Source organism: Lepus europaeus, chromosome 21 (genome assembly GCF_033115175.1).
Source record: "Lepus europaeus isolate LE1 chromosome 21, mLepTim1.pri, whole genome shotgun sequence".
Taxonomy (NCBI): domain Eukaryota; kingdom Metazoa; phylum Chordata; class Mammalia; order Lagomorpha; family Leporidae; genus Lepus; species Lepus europaeus.
This window is the reverse complement of record NC_084847.1, coordinates 9,882,362-9,901,095: the sequence shown is the minus strand read 5'-3', so window position 1 is coordinate 9,901,095 and position 18,734 is coordinate 9,882,362. Positions and strand designations below refer to the sequence as shown.

Genomic DNA, 18,734 nt, shown 5'->3' with positions numbered 1-18,734 from the left:
GGCAGACACCATTACCCTCTCTGCTCTACAGGAATCTTCTAGAAGCGCCAGGGGCCCCTGCATGACCCAGAGAATGTGCCCCCGGGTGCCTCACGCAGCCTCGGCTGTGCCCTGTCCAATCCAGACCTGCCCCATGCCCTTACACTGCGCTTCCTCCTAAGATCAGCCCACATGGATCTGTCCGGCAAAAGGCTGACATCTTTGTCTATAGGAGGGTACTTCAAAAATTCATGGAAAATGCCATTAAAAGGTACGTTTATTGTGGTGCAAGGACTTTTCAAAATTCACGCATAGTTTATCCACGAACACATCAATGAAGCACATAATATGTGTTTCCCATGAACTTGTGGATGACCCTTGACACAAACTTCCCCATAATTTGGGCAACTGACGGCTACTATCTGCTTTATGCTGTATCCCTGATCAACAAAGCTAAACACCACACAGAAAGTGTTTTAACAACACATGAACAACATTAACGAAACAGTCACCTCGGGCTGGGTTTCGGGAACATCTCAATGCAGCTCCTCCTACGCCCTCCGGTTTCCAGCCCTGACAGGTACCCTCCTCTGTCCCCTGCGCGTGCCACACTAGTCTGCTCAGGGGACAGTCACAGAAGGCCTGCCAGCTGTTGACAAGCATGTGCTGTGGAGCAACAAGAGCGCGACTCCATTCAGCTCAGGAGACTCGGCCAGGTGAATTTAGGTACGCGAGCTTCACATCCAGGGGAAAACGAGGAACGGGAGAGCCAAGGTGGGCTGCACACATGGTCGGGGCTCAAAGGATAATTCAGTGTGGTCAGGGAACAGAAGGCTCTGAGCACAAAACCCGGATGGGGCATTTGCAAATTTAAGAACACTGGGGAGAGGGCTGAAGCAGGACTCTCACTGTGGACAGGGCTGCCCCCTAGAGGTGACCAAAAATGTGAAGGGGAACTCTGACATCACATTGAAGGTGCTGGCACCATTTAGGGAGTGGGCCAAGGACCACAGCTGTCCTGACAGGTCAAGGCAGCCCCACAGACCCCATATCAGCTGCCACAGCCACTCATGCAGATGCAAAACTTGTTTATTATCTGAGCCCAAAATCTAATGTCACAGAGACAGAATACGTTGGTTTTAACTCTAGGGTCTACCTATATTCTGCCTTTTCATTTTCTGTAGCTCTTACCAAGAATGACTTGTGATCTTCTTACCTCCTTTAAACCCAACTTATGCATTTTGAGCAGGTACAAGCACTTTACTCGCTGTGAATTCTTAGCATAGCTGAACCCAACCAATATAGACTGGAATCTATTTTTCATTATAACTTACTTTCCTTTTATTTCTCTTTCATATTAGACACTGAGTAGTATACTGAATTCTTAAAATTACTTGTGGAGGTAGATTATATTGCCTTTCAAAGTCATTTCAGGATATAGTAAAGGAAGCATCCCACGTATGTTTATAAAGCAGGGATACGGAGTCTGCTCAGATGGAGTCCAAACGTCAGAACAGCTGGGCGGGGTACTTGCCACTGTGCACAAAGTATATGAGCACAAACATTCAACCCAGGGAAGAGCACAAAGCACAGGTATGTTCAGGCCAACAGCAGGACTGCACCGAGCACCCACAGGGCAGCTCACTCAAAATGACCACACAGCTACCCTTGCTCTGGGACATCTACAGACTCCCACTGCTGCCCCACATTCACCCCCACTTGATCTTCTTGAGGAAACTCCCCCACACCCCATTCCTAGCTACCTCCCCATTTCTTTTCTTTGTTTTTGTTGTTTTTTGACAGGCAGAGTGGACAGTGAGAGAGGGACAGAGAGAAAGGTCTTCCTTTTTCCATTGGTTCACCCCCACAATGGCCGCTGCAGCCAGTGCACTGCGCTGATCCGAAGCCAGGAGCCAGGTGCTTCTCCTGGTCTCCCATGTGGGTGCAGGACCCAAGCACTTGGGCCATCCTCCACTGCACTCCGGGGTCACAGCAGAGAGCTGGACTGGAAGAGGAGCAACCGGGACAGAATCCGGCACCCCGACCGGGACTAGAACCCGGTGTGCCAGCACCGCAGGTGGAGGATTAGCCTATTGAGCCGTGGCGCCGGCCAGCTACCTCCCCATTTCAAGGGGGCCTAAAAATGATGCATCCTGCTGGGGAAAGAAGAGGGACTCCTTGGAGTCCAGCCAATGCCAGGAACTCCTCTGTACCCTCTGGGGGGCTAAGCTGATAACATTTAGCCCTGCAGCTGCTGGGGAACTTCTGTCCCCACAAGGGACACACAGGTCTGAGAACGAAGCTGACAGCAAGGGAAAGAGACTCGCAGAGACAGTAGTGCTGCACCCTCTGACCCAGCCCAGCAACGCGCTGCCTCTCTTCCTCATCTGGGAACTACGTGAGCACTCGATGCACTTCTTCACTGTTCGGGGACTTTAATTACCTCCTACTAAGAGTTCTCACCATCTGCGCACTCAAGAAGAGTTAAATGACGCAGTTCTGTTCTAGTCTGGGGTGAACGACTACCACTGGCAGATCCAAAACCCAGTCTGATGGACCACATGGTGCCAACAAGATCGCGGCAAGAGCTGACTTTTCTTGGGGACACTGTGACCAGGTGACACTGTCACTTGCTATTTAACCAGTATTATTGTGCACCTACTGTGTGCCAGACATTGTGCAAGGTACAGCGAAGCAAGCAGCACGTGCAGCTTGGTCTACACACGCAGACAGTTAACAGCACAGACATGGCTGCCTTAACACTGCTGTTCAGGAAGGCTGGTTCCTATGGAAACTAGCACACAGGAATCTGACCTAGCTCGTGGGCAGGCTGGACACAGTGAACAAAGTCCTTTCAATCAATGAATGTTCTTGTGTAGCAAGAAAAGACAACTTGGGGGCCGGCGCTGTGGCACAGCAGGTAAAGCCACCACCTGCAGTGCCAGCATCCCATAGGGGTGCCGGTTCGAGACCCAGCTGCTCCACTTCTGATCCAGCTCTCTGCTGCGGCCTGGGAAAGCAGAAGAAGATGGCCCAAGTTCTTGGGCCTCTGCATCCACATGGGAGACCCAGAAGAAGCTCCTCACTCCTGGCTTCGGATCAGCGCAGCTCCAGTTGTTGCAGCCATCTGGGGAGTGAACCATCGTTTGGAAGACCTCTCTCTCTCGCTCGCTGCCTCTGCCTCTCTGTAACTCTGCCTTTCAAATAAAATAAATAAATCTTTTTAAAAAATAAAAAGAAAAGATGACTTAATTTGAAGTGGCTTAAACAGCAAGTGGAAGCCGCTGGCCCATGTAACTAGAAGGTCAAAAGCTTTATCTGGCTCAAGGGTAGGCAGATCCAGTGACCCAGGGCTAGACCCAGTTCTCCCATCTCACCTCACTCCACTGAAAGCTGGACCATTAGCGCCACCCCAAGGCTGTCTTCTCTCATAGCAGCAAAATGGCTGAAGAAGGCCAAGCCTCTACCCCTCACAGCACATGGTCCAGCAGGAGGGAGCCATCCAAGGACCAAGGACCAATCATCCTCCAGGGTCTCCACAGGCAGAAACAGTCTGCCTGTCCATTTCTAAACTAAGTGTGAACCCCACACCCAGCAGGGCCAGGCCACAGTCCCCTGAACCCATCCCTGTGGGAAGGGGATGGAAGTATCTTGCCTAGATTAGACAAGTCGAAGCCGAACCCTTGTGCTGGGCAGAGTTCAGCCCTTAGCGCCAATCAAGACCAAAAAGAGCAAGCATGGCCAATAGGCCAGTGCAGGGATGTGCAGGGACAGTGTTTAGGAAGGCAGCATCCGCCACCACAACTCCTCTTCTCCTGTCAGAACACCCTCTTAGTCTATGGGCTTCCTAAATCAAACAATAAAGCAAGGAGCAAAAAATGGGGCTGTTACCTCCAGCGCCTACTAACCCGAGAGCCCCATTTTGTAACGTTTTACTTAGGGGTTCAAGTTATTTCTTCAGAGCATGTTTTTTTGTTTGTTTGTTTTTTTACCAACTGAACAGCAGGGGCTTCGTCCAAGAATGACAAACCCCCCACTTGTCCAGGGTCCTTAGGATGCTGCCATCCTGCCTGAGGACGTCATCTCCAGCAGTCTCCACCACCCCACCGGCAGCAGCCTGGGAGGGCAGCCTTGACATGCCTGCCACCACTTTCCCTCACTGTATCCACAGCAGACATGGCTAATCAAGAGCAGCACGCTCTCCTGCCGAGCCCAGATGAGACCTCACAATCATCCTCAGCCCAGAGTCCAAAGCAGACACTGCAGAGTCGGCAGCGGGATGAATTCCGTCGGCTCTTCCTGCCAGGCCTGGCAGGTCCTCCGGCTGGGGAGACGCCAACGAAAAGCCAGACCCTTGGTTCCAAGGCCACCTAACCCAAGACATGCTCAGGACTCAGGCCGTTACCCACCATGTCTGACCTCAACTCTGACCATTTGCCTCTGGATACAACCAGAATCAACGTCCTGGGACAGACCCTGGAGAACTTGACCATGCTTTGTCACAAAAGGCTTAGTCTTTAAGGAAGAAAGTGAGATTAACAGCCTCAGGGAAAGCCAGCAAAGGTCAATTTGGGGGGTGGGGGCAGCAGGGATGGATGGAGTGATCTGAGCAGGGTTTCAAGGCCGGCTTGGTCCCCCGTTCCCTGACAGGCTGTGCACGGCCATCTCAGTGCCACACATGGGATGCTGTCACAGCAGAGCCAATGAGCAAAGGAACACACACTGGGCAGGGCTGGGCTGGACAAGTAACAGCAGGAGTTCCTCAAGGGCAAATGAAGGTCGGGCAAAGGCTCCAGGATGCTCACTGCAGGGGGAGGTTGGAGGGAGGAAACATGCGATTCTGATCTCCGCACCTGTAGCCACCCAGGCCGAGTCACCAGGGAAGAAGAGGAAATGAGGCGACCCTCCGAGAGCACTTACGAGGGCCTGGGGCTGTGCCGAGTGCTCCGGGCTCATCACCTGTGCAATCAGGAAGCCGCTCAGCAGACACGCTTTTGTCTGCCCAGAGCCTGCCTTGGGGACCCAGGAGGCTGTCAATCATAGCCTCCGCTTCTTCCAGGTTGCAATGAGCCCAAGGGAGACGCCTCCCCAGAACGTTCCATGTGGACAACAGCGGACACATCTTCCTCTCAGAGCCTGCAGGGGGCACAGAGAACTCAGGGAGGGGAGGAGAGGGGAGCACCGACCTCAGTGGAGCACCTGGGTCCGGATGCCTGAAGGAAGCAAGGGCCTGTCCTTGGATTTCTCAGTGGCAACAACGGAAGCTTTGCCTGCTGACCCAAGCTAAGCTGCTTTGCATTTCTGCCTCAAAAACCACGTTAGCATCAGCTGGGGATGCAGATTGCGAAATCTGAGTCAGGACGTGGGAGGAGCACCAGGAGCAGCGTCACTGGGCCATGCTACCTCTCAAGCCGTGAGTGGCCGGGGCACCAACGTAGAATCCTCCTATGAGGCAGGAAGGAGACTGCTCCACCACCCCACCCCCTTTTATGTTTTCAAGGGGATGAGCATTCAAAAGATTTCTCTTAAGATTTATGTATTGGGGCCAGTACTGTGGAGTAGTGGTAGTAGTGGTAAAGCCACTGCCTGCGGTGCTGGCATCCCATATGGGCACTGGTTCAAATCCTGGCTCCTCCACTTCCAATCCAGCTCTCTGCTAATGTGTCTGGGAAAGCAGTGGAGGATGATCCAAGTGCTTGGGCCTCTGTACCCTAGTGGGAGACTCAGAAGAAGCTCCTGGCTCCTGGCTTCAGATAGGCTCAGCTCTAGCCATTGCTGTCATTTGGGGAGTGAACTAGCAGATGGAAGATCTCTCTCTCTCTCTCTCTCTCTCTCTCTCTCTCTCTCTCTCTCTGCTTTTGTCTCTCCGTAATTCTGCATTTCAAATAAATAAATAAATCTTAAAAAAAAAAAAAGAGGAAAGGAGAAAGTTGTCTTTAAAAAGATTTTATGTATTTATTTGAAAAGCAGAGTTACAGAATAAGAGAGACAGACAGACAGATATTTTCCATCCACTGGTTCACTCCCCATATGGCTGCAATGGCTGGGGCTGGACCAGGTAGAAGCCAGGAGCCAAGACTTGGGCCATCTTCCACTGCTTCCCAGGTGCATTAGCAGGGAGCTGGATCAGAGGGTGGAGCAGCTGGGACTTGAACCTGTGCTTACATGGGATGCTGGCATTATAGGCAGCGGCTTAACCCACTGCACCACAACACCAGCTCCAGCATTTAAACAATGTTAATTTTTTTTTTTCATTTAAGAGATGAAAAGTAGTTAAGGGAATGGCCATCCCTCAGTCACACACTGACCAGCAGGAGAAAAGCTATGAAGCTGCAATGACAGGAAGGCCATGGAACAGATGGACGGGGAGACGAGCCTTCAGCCAAGCAATCTAGCACATTTCCCTGGGGGAACACCTTCCCCACCCTTGGTGAGAGATGGCGAGGTGGAGGCCGACGCTGTGGCACAGGAGACTGAGACGCTGTCTGCAGTGCCAGCATCCCATGTGGGCACCGGTTCCAGTCCTGGCGGCCCCACTGTGCACCTGGGAAAAAGCAGCGGAGGACAGCCCAAGTGCCTGGGCTCATGAACCCACATGGGAGACCCAGAGAAACTCTTGGCTCCTGGCTTTGACTTGGTCCAGCCCCAAACTTTGTGGCCATTTGGCAAGTGAACCAGTGAGTGGAAGATCCCTCCCACACTCCCTCCCTCCCTCTCGCTCTCTCTCCCTCTCCTCTTCTCTAACTTAGCCTTTCAAAGGAATAAAATCTTTTTTAAAAAATGATGAGGTGCTGGCTCACATGACTGGATGCTGGGAGGTCCCCCAGTCTGTCAGATACAAGCTGGAAACCCCGGGAGGCCAGGGGAGCTGAGACAGGACAGGATCAGGACTCACTTAATCAAGCCCCTCAACCCAACAGGTGTCCAGCTCCAGACCAGTCAGGAGCAAGAACTGCGAAAGCCCCCCTGCCTGCCTCATTAGGGATGTTCCCAACCTGCAGGCATACCCAGAATACCCCAGTGCCACCAATATAGAACCTTCCTGGGGGTGGGAGGGGAGGTAGCGAGCAACAGCGCCTTTATAGGTATGTTGTACGTGAAAAACGTGACCGTGCCTGCCCAGATGGCCAAGCTGGGTGCAAACTGTGTGTAAGGGGGATGAGCTGGAGCTGCGGAGGCCACGGCCACACCTGCCCAACCCAAAAAACTTGCGGAGAGCCAATCGACTCCTCTGTGCGTGAGCATTAGCCCCGCACACCTTGCCCAGGTTGCACATCATCTCCTGTCATTTTCCACTATAAGGGAGTCAGAGACAGTAGGGGTGCTATCGGGGTAGTTGGCAGGCCTGAGAGCCAGAGGGCTGGTGTTGTAGATTCCAGGTTAAGCCTGAATTTCTGAGAACCAGGAGTGCCAGATGGACAAGATCCACGTCTAAGCTCAAGCCGTCAGGCAGGCAGAGAGGTCACTTTCCTTTGTCTTTTTGCTCTGTCCAGACCCGCAGTGGACTGAATGATGCCCACTCACATCAGCAAGGGCCATCTGCTTTGCTCTGTCTCCCGATTCAAGTGTGAGTGTCTGCTGGCAAGCCCCTCACAGACACGTGCGGGAGCAACATGGAATCACACGTCGAGGCCTCCCGCACCCGGTCAGACTGACACAGGAGTTAACCATCATATCCAGTTTTCCTCCATGAACTCTTTGGCATCTGCCTTCTGCCTGTGTGGTTAGATGGGGCTGACCCCACGACTCGTCCAGTGGGCTCCAGGGGTGGGCTGGAGCTCCAGGCCCAGACTGTGAGCCTGCTCCCTCCTTGGCCACCATGGGTGGATCAAGCTGATCTGGTAAGGGAAAGCTGCTGGCGAAACTGTAACTGGTTCTAACTGGTTACAATGCCTGCACATGACGGACCAGCACTTGCTGCAGGCCACAGAGCATCAGTATGGTTACAGGCCCTGGTTCTTTTTAAGCCAAGATGGCACAAAAGGCAAGTCATTGATTTTGAGCAAAATTAATGTTTAAGAAAAGGTTGAATCTGCTCAGTGGTGTTTCAGTCTCACAACAGTACACTCAAAACCAGAACAACCCACACACACAAGAACTAGAATACCGGCAGAACATAAACTTCACTGCTTTGAGTCTCAAACAGCCTTGCTCATAATTCCTTCTGCATTGTTTAGACTAAAATGTAACTCTTGACTAGGCAAAGTTTCTTAGAAACACCATTATTATATTAAAGAAAAATGATAGTGATATTTATTTGGGCATTTATAAAGCATATTTATTGAGCTGACAAATTGTCTCGCATTTTATTTATGCAACAACTCAATGAGACAATTTTCGTCTCCCAATTTCACAACAAAGGACACAGAGATAGAAAGGTTAAGGTCTTGCTTGTAACTGGTCAGCGGTGGAGCTGGTCTGACCCCCAGAACCTGCACCATAAACCACCACGTGAAACCACCCGTACAAGAACTGCCACCTGCACACACACGAACCTGACTACAAGGTGGCCACGTGCACACACATGGGCCTCACCTTCCAGGCCCAGCTGTGATCTGACAGCCACAGCACCACTGCCCGAGCAGGTCCACTGTCTGCCAGAACCGACACATGCTCCTGCAGCAGGAAGCAGGAAGGACGCTCTGACAGCTGGCAGAGGTGTGCTCCTCCCGGAACGAGTGAGCAGCTGGGTTCCTCACAGCCCCTGCACCCAGCTCACCTGCCTGCTGTTGCAGTATTCACCTGCTGCAGACATTCTCTCTACCTGCAAACTTCCAGACACCTTGAGCGCTTAGCTACCCGCTGCTTAAACGCAGAGACTTCAGAATATAAAACTTCCTGGTTAAGAAATTAATTTTTCAGGGCTGGCGTTGTGGTGCAGCAGGTTAAAGCCATGGCCTGTAATGTGGGCATCCCATATAGTCATTGGTTCGAGTCCCAGCTGCTCCACTTCCAATCCAGCTCTCTGCTAAGGCATCTGGGAAAGCAGCGGAGAATGGGCCAAGTGCTCGGGCCCCTGCACCCACATAGGAGACCTGGGAAACTCCTAGCTTCAGCCTGGCCACGTTCTATGGCTATCTGGGGAGGGAACAAGTAGATGAAAGGCAGGCCTCTCTCTCTGTCTTTCCTTCCCTCTTTGTAACTCTGCCTTTCATATAAATACAATAAATCTTTAAAGAAAAAAAAAAAAAAAAGGAAAGAATCTGGTTCTTCCTCTATCATACAGGGGATAAAATCTTCCCGAGGACTGTCATGTGACAGACACCTTTTCTGTAAGATCCACTGGAAATGGCTGTCTGGGTCCAGTGCCCTGTGTAAGCCCACACACTGGCCGGATCACCCTCTGCGGTTCAGAGGTGGGGAAACACTGCCTGGCCAAGCTGCGCAGCTCACCCAGGAACACAACGTGCACCTAATGGAGCCAAGACTCGAGGCCAAGCTGATGCTCACACATGCCTGAAAGCAACAGGAAATACAGTCCCATCTGTCATGGATGATTCATAACCAGCATCTCCAAAGACGTCAGTCTCTATTATGAATATCAAGGGTAATTATGCCACAGAACTCAAGCAAGGCCAGGTGCAACAGTGATGCAGGTGAGAAAGCACCAAATTAGGCACCGACTACTCTATTTATAATCATCATTTACCTGTCTCTGGTGCTCCTGCAGTGTCATTTTAAAATGTAAAGAGAAGGGAGATGCTCAAGGAATCACACTTAGGTATGACACCGTGTGCCAACATTCGATGACATACACACACACAACGACAATAGCCTCATTCACATCACCTAATGGCACCAAGACTAAATGCTCCCATCTTTTTTTAACCCCAGCTTCCCTGACACATCCACAAAACTTATTTGTAAGAGAAAGGGAGAGTTTTTCTTCTTTTTTTTTTTAAATGTTTATTTTCATCGACTTCAAAGGCAGAGAGAGAGACAGATCTTCCATCCACTGATTCACTTCCCAAAAGCCTGCCACAGACAAGGATGAACCAGGTTGAACTTAAAGCCAAGAACTCCATCCAGGTCTCCTACATGGGTGTCAAGGGTCCAAGCACTTAACCACCATCCGCTGCCTTGCAGGATTCAAGTGCAGTAAGCCAAAGTAAAAGCAGGGCAGCCAGGACTTGAGCCGGCACTCACAGGGATGCAGGAACCCGCCATACTGCAACATCCAGCCTCCCAAGACAGACTTATCTCCTAGGGTCACTGAAAGGCTGTTTTCATGAATAGCCAACAAACTGCTTTTCTTACCTACAATGGGGAAAAAAACTAGAAACAGCTCAAATGTTGAACTGACCACCTGAGACTGGGTATTCCAGATTGGAATGGTAGACTTAATGGTTAAATGGTGCATATACTCAGCGAAATAGCACATCCAGGAGTACAAAAATAGTTAACATGAAGCCCATATGGAAACAAGAAAAAAATGTTGCCTATTTATACCAGGGGAAGAGGAAAGGGTTATATATAATTAGGACAGTACATAAATGTAATGGTTATATGTAAGGGTTATATATTATTAGGACAGTACATAAAAGCATGTTCTCATGTGAACAAATACAACTCAAATAAAAACAGGCTCAATCATATTCTTAATTAGTGTCCATAAGTACTCTTATCAGGACCACTCTTCACGTGTGATAGTATGAAAGACCCACAGAAGTGGATCCTCCTGCTGTGGGCACAGCTGGGCAGCAGTGCTATGTCCCAGGCAGCTGTGGGACACACAGGGGGAACCCGTACAGTTCACAGAAAATGGAATTAAAATATAAGCTTAGGGGTAAGTAGTCTGCCTAGTAGTTAAGATATTCACAACCCACACTGCAGTACTTGGGTTCAACTGCTGACTCCGCTCCCTAATAGCCAGACCCTGGCAGCAATGATGGCTCACCTAATTAGGTCCCTGATCCCATGGAGAAAACACGGATTGAGTTAATGACTCCTGTTTGACCTCAGCCCAGCCCTGGCCGTTGTAGGCATTTGGAAAGTGAACTGGGAACTCTGTCTTTTTCCATCTCTCTCTCTAATTTCTTTTTAAAAAGAAAACTTTATTTCAGTGCAAAAAAATTTCAAATTAATATATACTTTCTTCATAATATGTATTTTCCATTCACTTTTTGCATGTAAGCATTTCAAAATTTTTTGCATCAAAATATGTAATTTCATTTTCCATGAACTTTCTGAAGTTCTCTCACACATGGCTCGGCATCTGTGGAAGACAGTTGATGATTTCTATGCAGCTCAAAGACAAATTGCCTTTGGGCCCAGCAACTCCACTTCCAGCTACGTTTCCAAAAAATATACTCAGGAACAAAATGACAAACAGAAAGGTTACTGGCCACAGTACTGTTAGCAGCAGCAAAAGGCTGTTGGGGGGCCGGCACTGTGGCACAGCAGGTTAACACCCTGGCCTGAAGCGCCGGCATCCCATATGGGCGCCGGTTCTAGTCCCAGCGGCTCCTCTTCCGATCCAACTCTCTGCTATGGCCTGGGATAGTAGAAGATGGCCCAAATCCTTGGGCCCCTGCACCCACGTGGGAGACCTGGAGGAAGCTCCTGGCTCCTGGCTTCGGATCGGCACAGCTCTGGCCTCTGTGGCCAATTGGGGACACATCAGATGGAAGACCTCTCTCTCTCTGCCTCTCCTTTCTCTGTGTAACTCTGACTTTCAAATAAATCTTTAAAAAAAAAAAAGGCTGTTGGAAACAACCTCGATGCCCAGCGGCTGGTGGGCTGGTTCAATGGCCCTGGTACAGTCAGACATCGAAGCTTCAGGAGCTACTGGAAGGAAGACTGCAGTCCCACACACACCAGTGCAAAACCATCTCTGAGTGCAAAGCCAGAGGTGTGGAGGCCGAGCTATCATCTTCCATTAAGGAGCAAAAGGGAGACAGAGAGGGAAAGACAATGGGAGGTAGGGAGGCGATGTACATGGACACCTGTCTCCTTGCTTACACTTGGAGTATCTCTGGGACGAGTAACACATATCAGCTCTAGGAAGCAAACTGGGCAGCTAGGACTAGGAAGAGGGACTTGATAGATGAACCTTTTGTGCTTTGAACTATATGCATGAATACCATTTATTCAATAAAATAAAATACATACATACATGTTATTTCCTCATCAAGCCTTTTTCTTTTTTTTAAAAATTAAACAGTGTGGGTGAAAGGAGGGCCCGGGGCTTTACTCAGCCTCCACAGCTCACTCTCAGTGCCTCACCCCTACCTGGCCAAGGCCTGCACCTTCGTGGTATGTCGCTCCTCCTGTTCCTCCACCTTCTTTTTCAAGGCATCCACCTCTTGCCGGAGTGCAGCCGAGTGCTCCATCTCACCATCCAGCAGACTCCGCAGAGATCTGGGGAGAAGGGGCCCATCAACCAGAGTTCACTGAGCCCAGAATACAGTTCCTGACCAGGCAAGTCCCCACTCATTCAGGGTCCACAAGGCTCTGTGTACACCGTAACATGAGTCTATCTCACATGTTCTGTGGTCGAGGGTCCTAGAATGATAGTTAGGATGAGTTCAGGGCACTCTTGTGCAGCCCAGACCCCAAGTCCCCCATTGCCCATATGCAGACTGCCCCTCTGACAGCTCGGATGAAGGGCAAGTCCCAGGAAGTCCCTTTGGAGACAGCCCACTCAAAGATACAGCACATTAAACTGAGCCCGTTTTGTCACAGCCACGCTAGGCAAGAAATTTAACACAGGAAACGGTGTCAGGAGAGGCCAAAAAGAATAATCTGAGACACAAAAATAGAATGTCCACTCAGATTGTAAGACAGAAGTCAAGGGTCACTTCCACCTCTGCCCACGGAACAGCCTGGGGGCCGCTGTCTTGTGGCCATCTCCAGGCTCAACAAGCACACAGAGCCTTTGGCGCAGCTGTAGAGCTGGTTAGGCAGAGATGGCAGTGTTTTACGGTCCCTCAAATCATGCTCACTTGTGTATCCATCTCCCCTGGTCTTAGAAGATGGCAGTTCTTCTAGAAGCCATCACAAGGTATTATCTAGAAATGAACCAAACATGGTTCACTGTACCTGAAATGGCTATTTCTAGAAAACAATTACCAGCTGTGATATGTGTACCCAATAAATCTAGAGGTCACTGTCACGTGACATCAGAACACAACCGAAAATATCTGGCCTCCACTTTACTTCCATTATCTACTAAACCCTCCAAGACCTTCCTATGACAGCCTGAAGCAAACTCCCCCTCCTGGGACCTGGGACCCCCAGCATACAGGATATGAATTTTTTCCTTCCCTGGGAAGGAGAAAACATTAACAAAGTTAATATTGTCTTCAAAAGGTAAGACAAAACCTTCGACTTTTTCCAAGACGACAGCTCCAGCTGGCATAAAGACAAAGCAACCTTCAAGGGCTATGAGCCCTTTGCTGAAAGTTTAATTTAGTTGGAAGATGCGCTAAAGATTCCTTTTACAAACGTCATCTATTTCAGAAACCGTGTCTGTTTGCTTTTTATGTTTCCAAAAAGGCTGCTAACAGGCTGGTCAAGCAGGGCTGAAAATAACTTTTAAAGGACAACCACACTTGGATGTCACTGGGGACCCTTAATTTCCACGTGCAATGAAGGAATGGGAGGGCACCATCCCGCCCCTAGGGGGCAGCCTTCTGTTTGTAGAGCGGACTTGGTGATGGCAGTCAAGTCCCTGGACCAGCCCCAAGAATCCAGACAAGGCTCTCGCAGGGGAAGAAGCTCAGCTTCCATCAACTAAGAGCAATGTGGCTAACACAGGGCATCGACGGGCAAAGGCTTCAACAGGAAAGAGGCAATGAACAAACCCCTCTGCTCTCTCAGTGGCTGCAACGGGGCTTTGGCCAAGTCAAAAGAATCCAAATATCACCTTGCCCCAAGCACCGCTGATTTGGGCAAACACGAAGACAAGCAATTGAGTGCTGGAGCATGGTAGGCAGGCCCTCCACTGAAGGTAATTCCAAAGACAACCGTGGGAGTGGGGAGGTGACAAGCCCAAGAGTACAGGGTGTCTTTGGGGGGCACTGAAATGTTCTCAAACTGGTGACAGCTGCACATATCTGTGAACATACTGCAAACCAACGAACTGTATACTTCAGACTAGAGTATGTGAATTCTCGCAATGAAGCCTCTTTTTCTATTAAGTAGACTGCTCCACCACATGCCTAGCTGGTGCTAAGGTGGTGCCATCACTGTGGGGTTTCTATCGCTTGTTCATACACTAGCCACAAGTGATGCCCTCAGGCAGCACATCCCAGATGGCAGGAAATCACCCGTCACAATTTTGCCTTCGTCTGTTGTTATTCTCTCTGTCCCAGAGATAGAAGGCCAAAGACAGGTGCTACTCCCTGGGCCTGAAGGTGATGATACCTGTTCTCTTCTTCCAGCTCATCCTTCCGATTCATCATGGCCACGATGGCTTGGCGCAGTTCACCTAAGGAAGAGAGCAAAGGCAAAATTAATCAGCAGATTCTGCTTGGTACACAACCTCTCTCCTCTCTGGATTAGATGCTGCTAATGACATCTAGACAAGTTCCTTTTCCCTTCCAAAAATAATTCCAATGCAGCCTGAGAGATTCACAGTGCTCAGCTGATCTGTCTTTGACCAGCCACACAGAACAGAAGGGTGGGCAGGATTAGAAGAAACAGTTAAGGTCGGCACCACAGCTCAATAGGCTAATCCTCCACCTGCGGTGCCGGCACACCGGGTTCTAGTCCTGGTTGGGGCGCCAGATTCTGTCCCGGTTGCCCCTCTTCCAGGCCAGCTCTCTGCTGTGGCCCGGGAGTGCAGTGGAGGATGGCCCAAGTGTTTGGGCCCTGCACCTGCATGGGAGACCAGGAGAAGCACCTGGCTCCTGGCTTTGGATCAGCGTGGTGCGCCGGCTGTAGCGCACCAGCCGCAGCGGCCATTGGACGGTGAACCAACGGTAAAGGAAGACTTTTCTCTCTGTCTCTCTCTCTCACTGTCCACTCTGCCTGTCAAAAAAATAAAAAATAAAAAGAAGAAACAGTTATATCCTTGGTGAACACTCTCAGCCTCTATGGAAAAATGAGAATTATGAGTCCTTGGTGTTTTTCCAAGTCTCTGCTACTAGGCATCTACTTTCAACGATGATTTATTCCCTGCTATAGCTGTTAATCAACATAGACAGCAGAGTGACACCTGACACTGGTCCCAGAAATAATTATCAAGTTTAATAAGAAAGGGGCTTGCACTGTGACATAGTAGTTTAAGTCTCTGCCTGCGGCACCAGCATCCCATATGGGCACTGGTTCAAGTCCTGGATGTTCCACTTCTGATCCAGCTCCTTGCTAATGAATAGGGAAAGCAGTAGAAGATGGCCCAAGCGCTTGGGCCCCTGCTCACGTGGGAAACCCAAAAGAAGCTCCTGGTTCCTGGCTTTGGATCAACCCAGCTTCGGCCATTTCAGCCATTTGAGGAGTGAACCAGCAGATAGAAGACCTCTCTCTGTCTCTCCCTCTCTGTCTCTAACTCTGCCTCTCAAAAAAATAAATAAATCTTTTTTAAAAAGTTTAGTAAGAGATCTGGTTTTCCCATACTGACTTCTAGAGTCAGTATGCAGGTGTGGGTATGTACGTGTGTGTGTGCGTGCACGCATGTGGCCAGGGGTCTCCAGCACACAGCCCACAATCACTTGCAGGAGCTATTTTCTAGGTATCTGTCACCCAGGGAAGCACTCGTGGATGGAAAAGCATCCTTTAAGTAAGCCCCCAGTCTCCATATCAGACCCACCTGTGTCACTCTTCACAGGCTGGAAACACTGCCAGATGGCTCAGCCAGCTCTCAAACCAGGAATTTCTGATTTTCTCCTTAAAAAGCCAGTGTTATTTTGTTTCTCTTATTGGACCCTGGCTGCTGGGAGGCTCTGAGCCAAAATCACACATGGAGCAAACGTGCACGGCTATGTGGCACAGCTGGGCCTAACCTTGCCCCGGTCTTCTTTTCCCGCCTGTATTTCCGCCTTGAGCCCATTTTGTTTATTGTGCCTCACACTTCTGTTCTCACGTGCTGTTTCAGATCCTCTCTGAAAAGCTACCATCTATTGGCTTTTCCCTTCCAGCTTAACAAGGGGGACCCTGGCCCTTTCTATTCAAAGCCCCTACTGGCACTACATCACTTCTTAATTTATACACATCTAAGAAACGCACACCACCATTCTCAGTCCATGGAATACAAGCAAATCACAAAGAAGGAGTACGTGGGGTAGGGAGAAGACACAGGGGAACAGGCAAGTCCAGCTGGTCCCCTATTACTCAGGACATCCGGGGAGAAAGAAGCCAGCGGAGACCCTGAGGCAAGAAATGAGGTCATGGGATCAACCTGTCCTCCCTCTGCAAGGGAAAGGGTGGCCCTCACACGCCAGGGAAGATGTGCTGTTGTATACGCTCAGATGAGGAATAAGATACAAAGCCAGGAGGGCAACCAAGTCACCGCCCCTAACGGCAAAGGCACACGGCACTAGCAGAAGGTAAGGCGGGCCGGCCGTGCCCATAACCCAGCCCTCTGAACCTGCAGGTCCAGGTCAGGCGACCACAACAGCACACTGCGGGGCTTCAGTGCCATCACCGTGTGAGACCAGGGCCACGTGGGATCCCCTTGACTTGGCTTGGTGTCTGAAGATTTTCCTAGTAGAAAAAGCAGGCAGAAAACCTGTTCTCAGAAGAGATGTGAATAAAAGATGAGTATGATGGGGAAGGAGACAGGGCTGAGAAGACAAGGAAGGAGAGCCCATGGGGGAGTTAACCACCCATGAGAGAGGGAAAGCAGGCGGGGCACTGACCTGTGGCCCAGAGGGCAAGGCAGCTAGGACAGGAGCACGCTGCCCACCTGTGTCGCTCGCTGGGCCTGGCATTGTGCTGCCCCAGGGCACACACTCTTTCATCCATCCCCTCAGTGAACATCACTCAGCATCTCTTACACGTGGGTCCCTTCCTCATGATGCCAGTGACAGCCCAGGCTCCCGGGGAACTGCCACTCTGCTCCCAGGCACGCTTGGATTCTGGATTTTCTTGTGGGGCCTCTGGAATTCTAGCTGGCCTGAACTATCTCAGGGGTGGGCAAAGGAACTGAGGGTTCACCAACATGCCAGGAGCTGGAAGAGGTGGAATCTCTTCATTGCCAGGTGTCCCTGCCAGCTGTATGGTCCCCCGACCGCACAGCACACTGTATGCAGATCTCTGGTGACGGCATGTCACAGGCATGTCTGGTTATGCCAATGGACAGCTTGGGCTGGACTGAAGTGGGACAAGAGCTCAACAGAGAACACCCACACAGCATGGGCACCGCCAACAGCAGCTGCTCAGTACTGGGTGCCCTGGACTGCGTGGGACCTCAGCCGCTCAGCTCTGCCTTGCCTCTCCCAGGGGGAATGGCTCGCCACCAGCAACACGATCCCTGCTCTGGGACGTCCGGGTTCCCCATCCTGTGCAGCCCCTGCATGTCATCCCCAACTGCACACACAGCAACCTGCCTGGCCCAGTGGCCTCCTGACAGACCCCCCAGAGAAATTCTGACTGGACAAACAGAGTCTCTGGCCTAAGACACAAACCCAGAAGCTGTCATAGCATGCATTTCCTGGCCTCACCCATCTCTCCACATCATCCCACACTTCCATCTGATAAAACCCAACCCACCTCTTCCAGCCCAAACAGCCCTACCCAGATCCCCCGACCATACAGCACACTGTATGCAACAGGCACTTGTCTCCCCCAACTCCCCGTTAGTACATCACACACAGCACATCACACAGCTGCATCTCCTTAGCCGAGGTGTGTGGAGCTGAGTTCTGCAACAATGAGAGAAGCCACTACGTTCTTGTCACTGTAAGAAGCAGCTGTGAGAGAGTGAGCCCTTGTATGTGCCTAGCAGTGCTTCAGCCCAGCAACCAGCGACGAGGGTGTTCAGGAACCCAGAGCAGGTAACAGAAACTGGGATGAGTTCCCTGCAGGGTTTCAAGGAGGCTTCCAAACCCACTCTAAGGCCTGAGGTCATGGAAACCGCCCCAAGCAGGTGCCAGAACTGAAGAGGAATAAGGCATAGGTGGGGAGAAGAGCAAACGACAAGAAGAATATCCTAAAGGATATCTTCTAGTAACTTCCGTTCCAACAACAAGGGCAGCCCCGTGGGAAGATGCTATCGATAGACTCTGGGGCCACACAGACCTGAGACCAAACCCCAGCCTAGCCATCGCCGGACGGTTTCCACCTTTACAAACTGCACAATGGGCCAACGTCCTATTCCCTGCAGGGGCTCACTTCCAGCCGACCACATGCTCTCCAGAGAAGGCTGGGCAGCAGTTCAGGGTCCTGGCTCTCAGAGCTGTCTCTGGAATCAGGTCCTGGGTTTTGATCCTGACTACAAAGCTGAGTAAGTCTGCAGAAGTTACTGACCCTCTCTGATGGGATTTAAACAGTCACCCACAGAGGAGTGGTGTGAGGTGCTTAGAGAGCCACTCCCACAACGGCACACACTACCAGTTACCAGGTACTACTGAGTGCTGTAATTTGCGACTGGCCCTCACCGCAGCAGGAACAGGAAGACGGAGGGCCGAGAGCGGTGCTAGCTCACCAGTGCAGGCTGCTGAAACCAGGCACAGCTGCAGGAGCCATGAGATTTGCTGAGCTCCTGAGTACCCGGACCTCGGGAAATAGAGATTTTTTCAAGTGCTCTACACCCGAGGACGACAGACTAGATGATAGAATTTTCTGAAGTGTCACACAGGATCACCACGGGCAGT

The 18,734-nt window shown here is 50.7% G+C and overlaps 1 protein-coding gene across 2 annotated transcripts in view; it reads right to left on the bottom strand.

Annotated features, from left to right (window-relative positions):
- The window catches only part of SNX29 (sorting nexin 29), a 473,054-nt gene that overhangs the window by 303,128 nt on the left and 151,192 nt on the right, over positions 1 to 18,734 (bottom strand). For both annotated transcript variants that reach the window (XM_062180202.1, XM_062180203.1), the window contains 2 exons: positions 14,347 to 14,410; positions 12,211 to 12,339 (listed from right to left, as the gene is read on the bottom strand). In XM_062180202.1, coding sequence (XP_062036186.1) covers positions 12,211 to 12,339; positions 14,347 to 14,410 — 193 coding nt within the window. The remainder of the gene's footprint in view (positions 1 to 12,210; positions 12,340 to 14,346; positions 14,411 to 18,734) is intronic.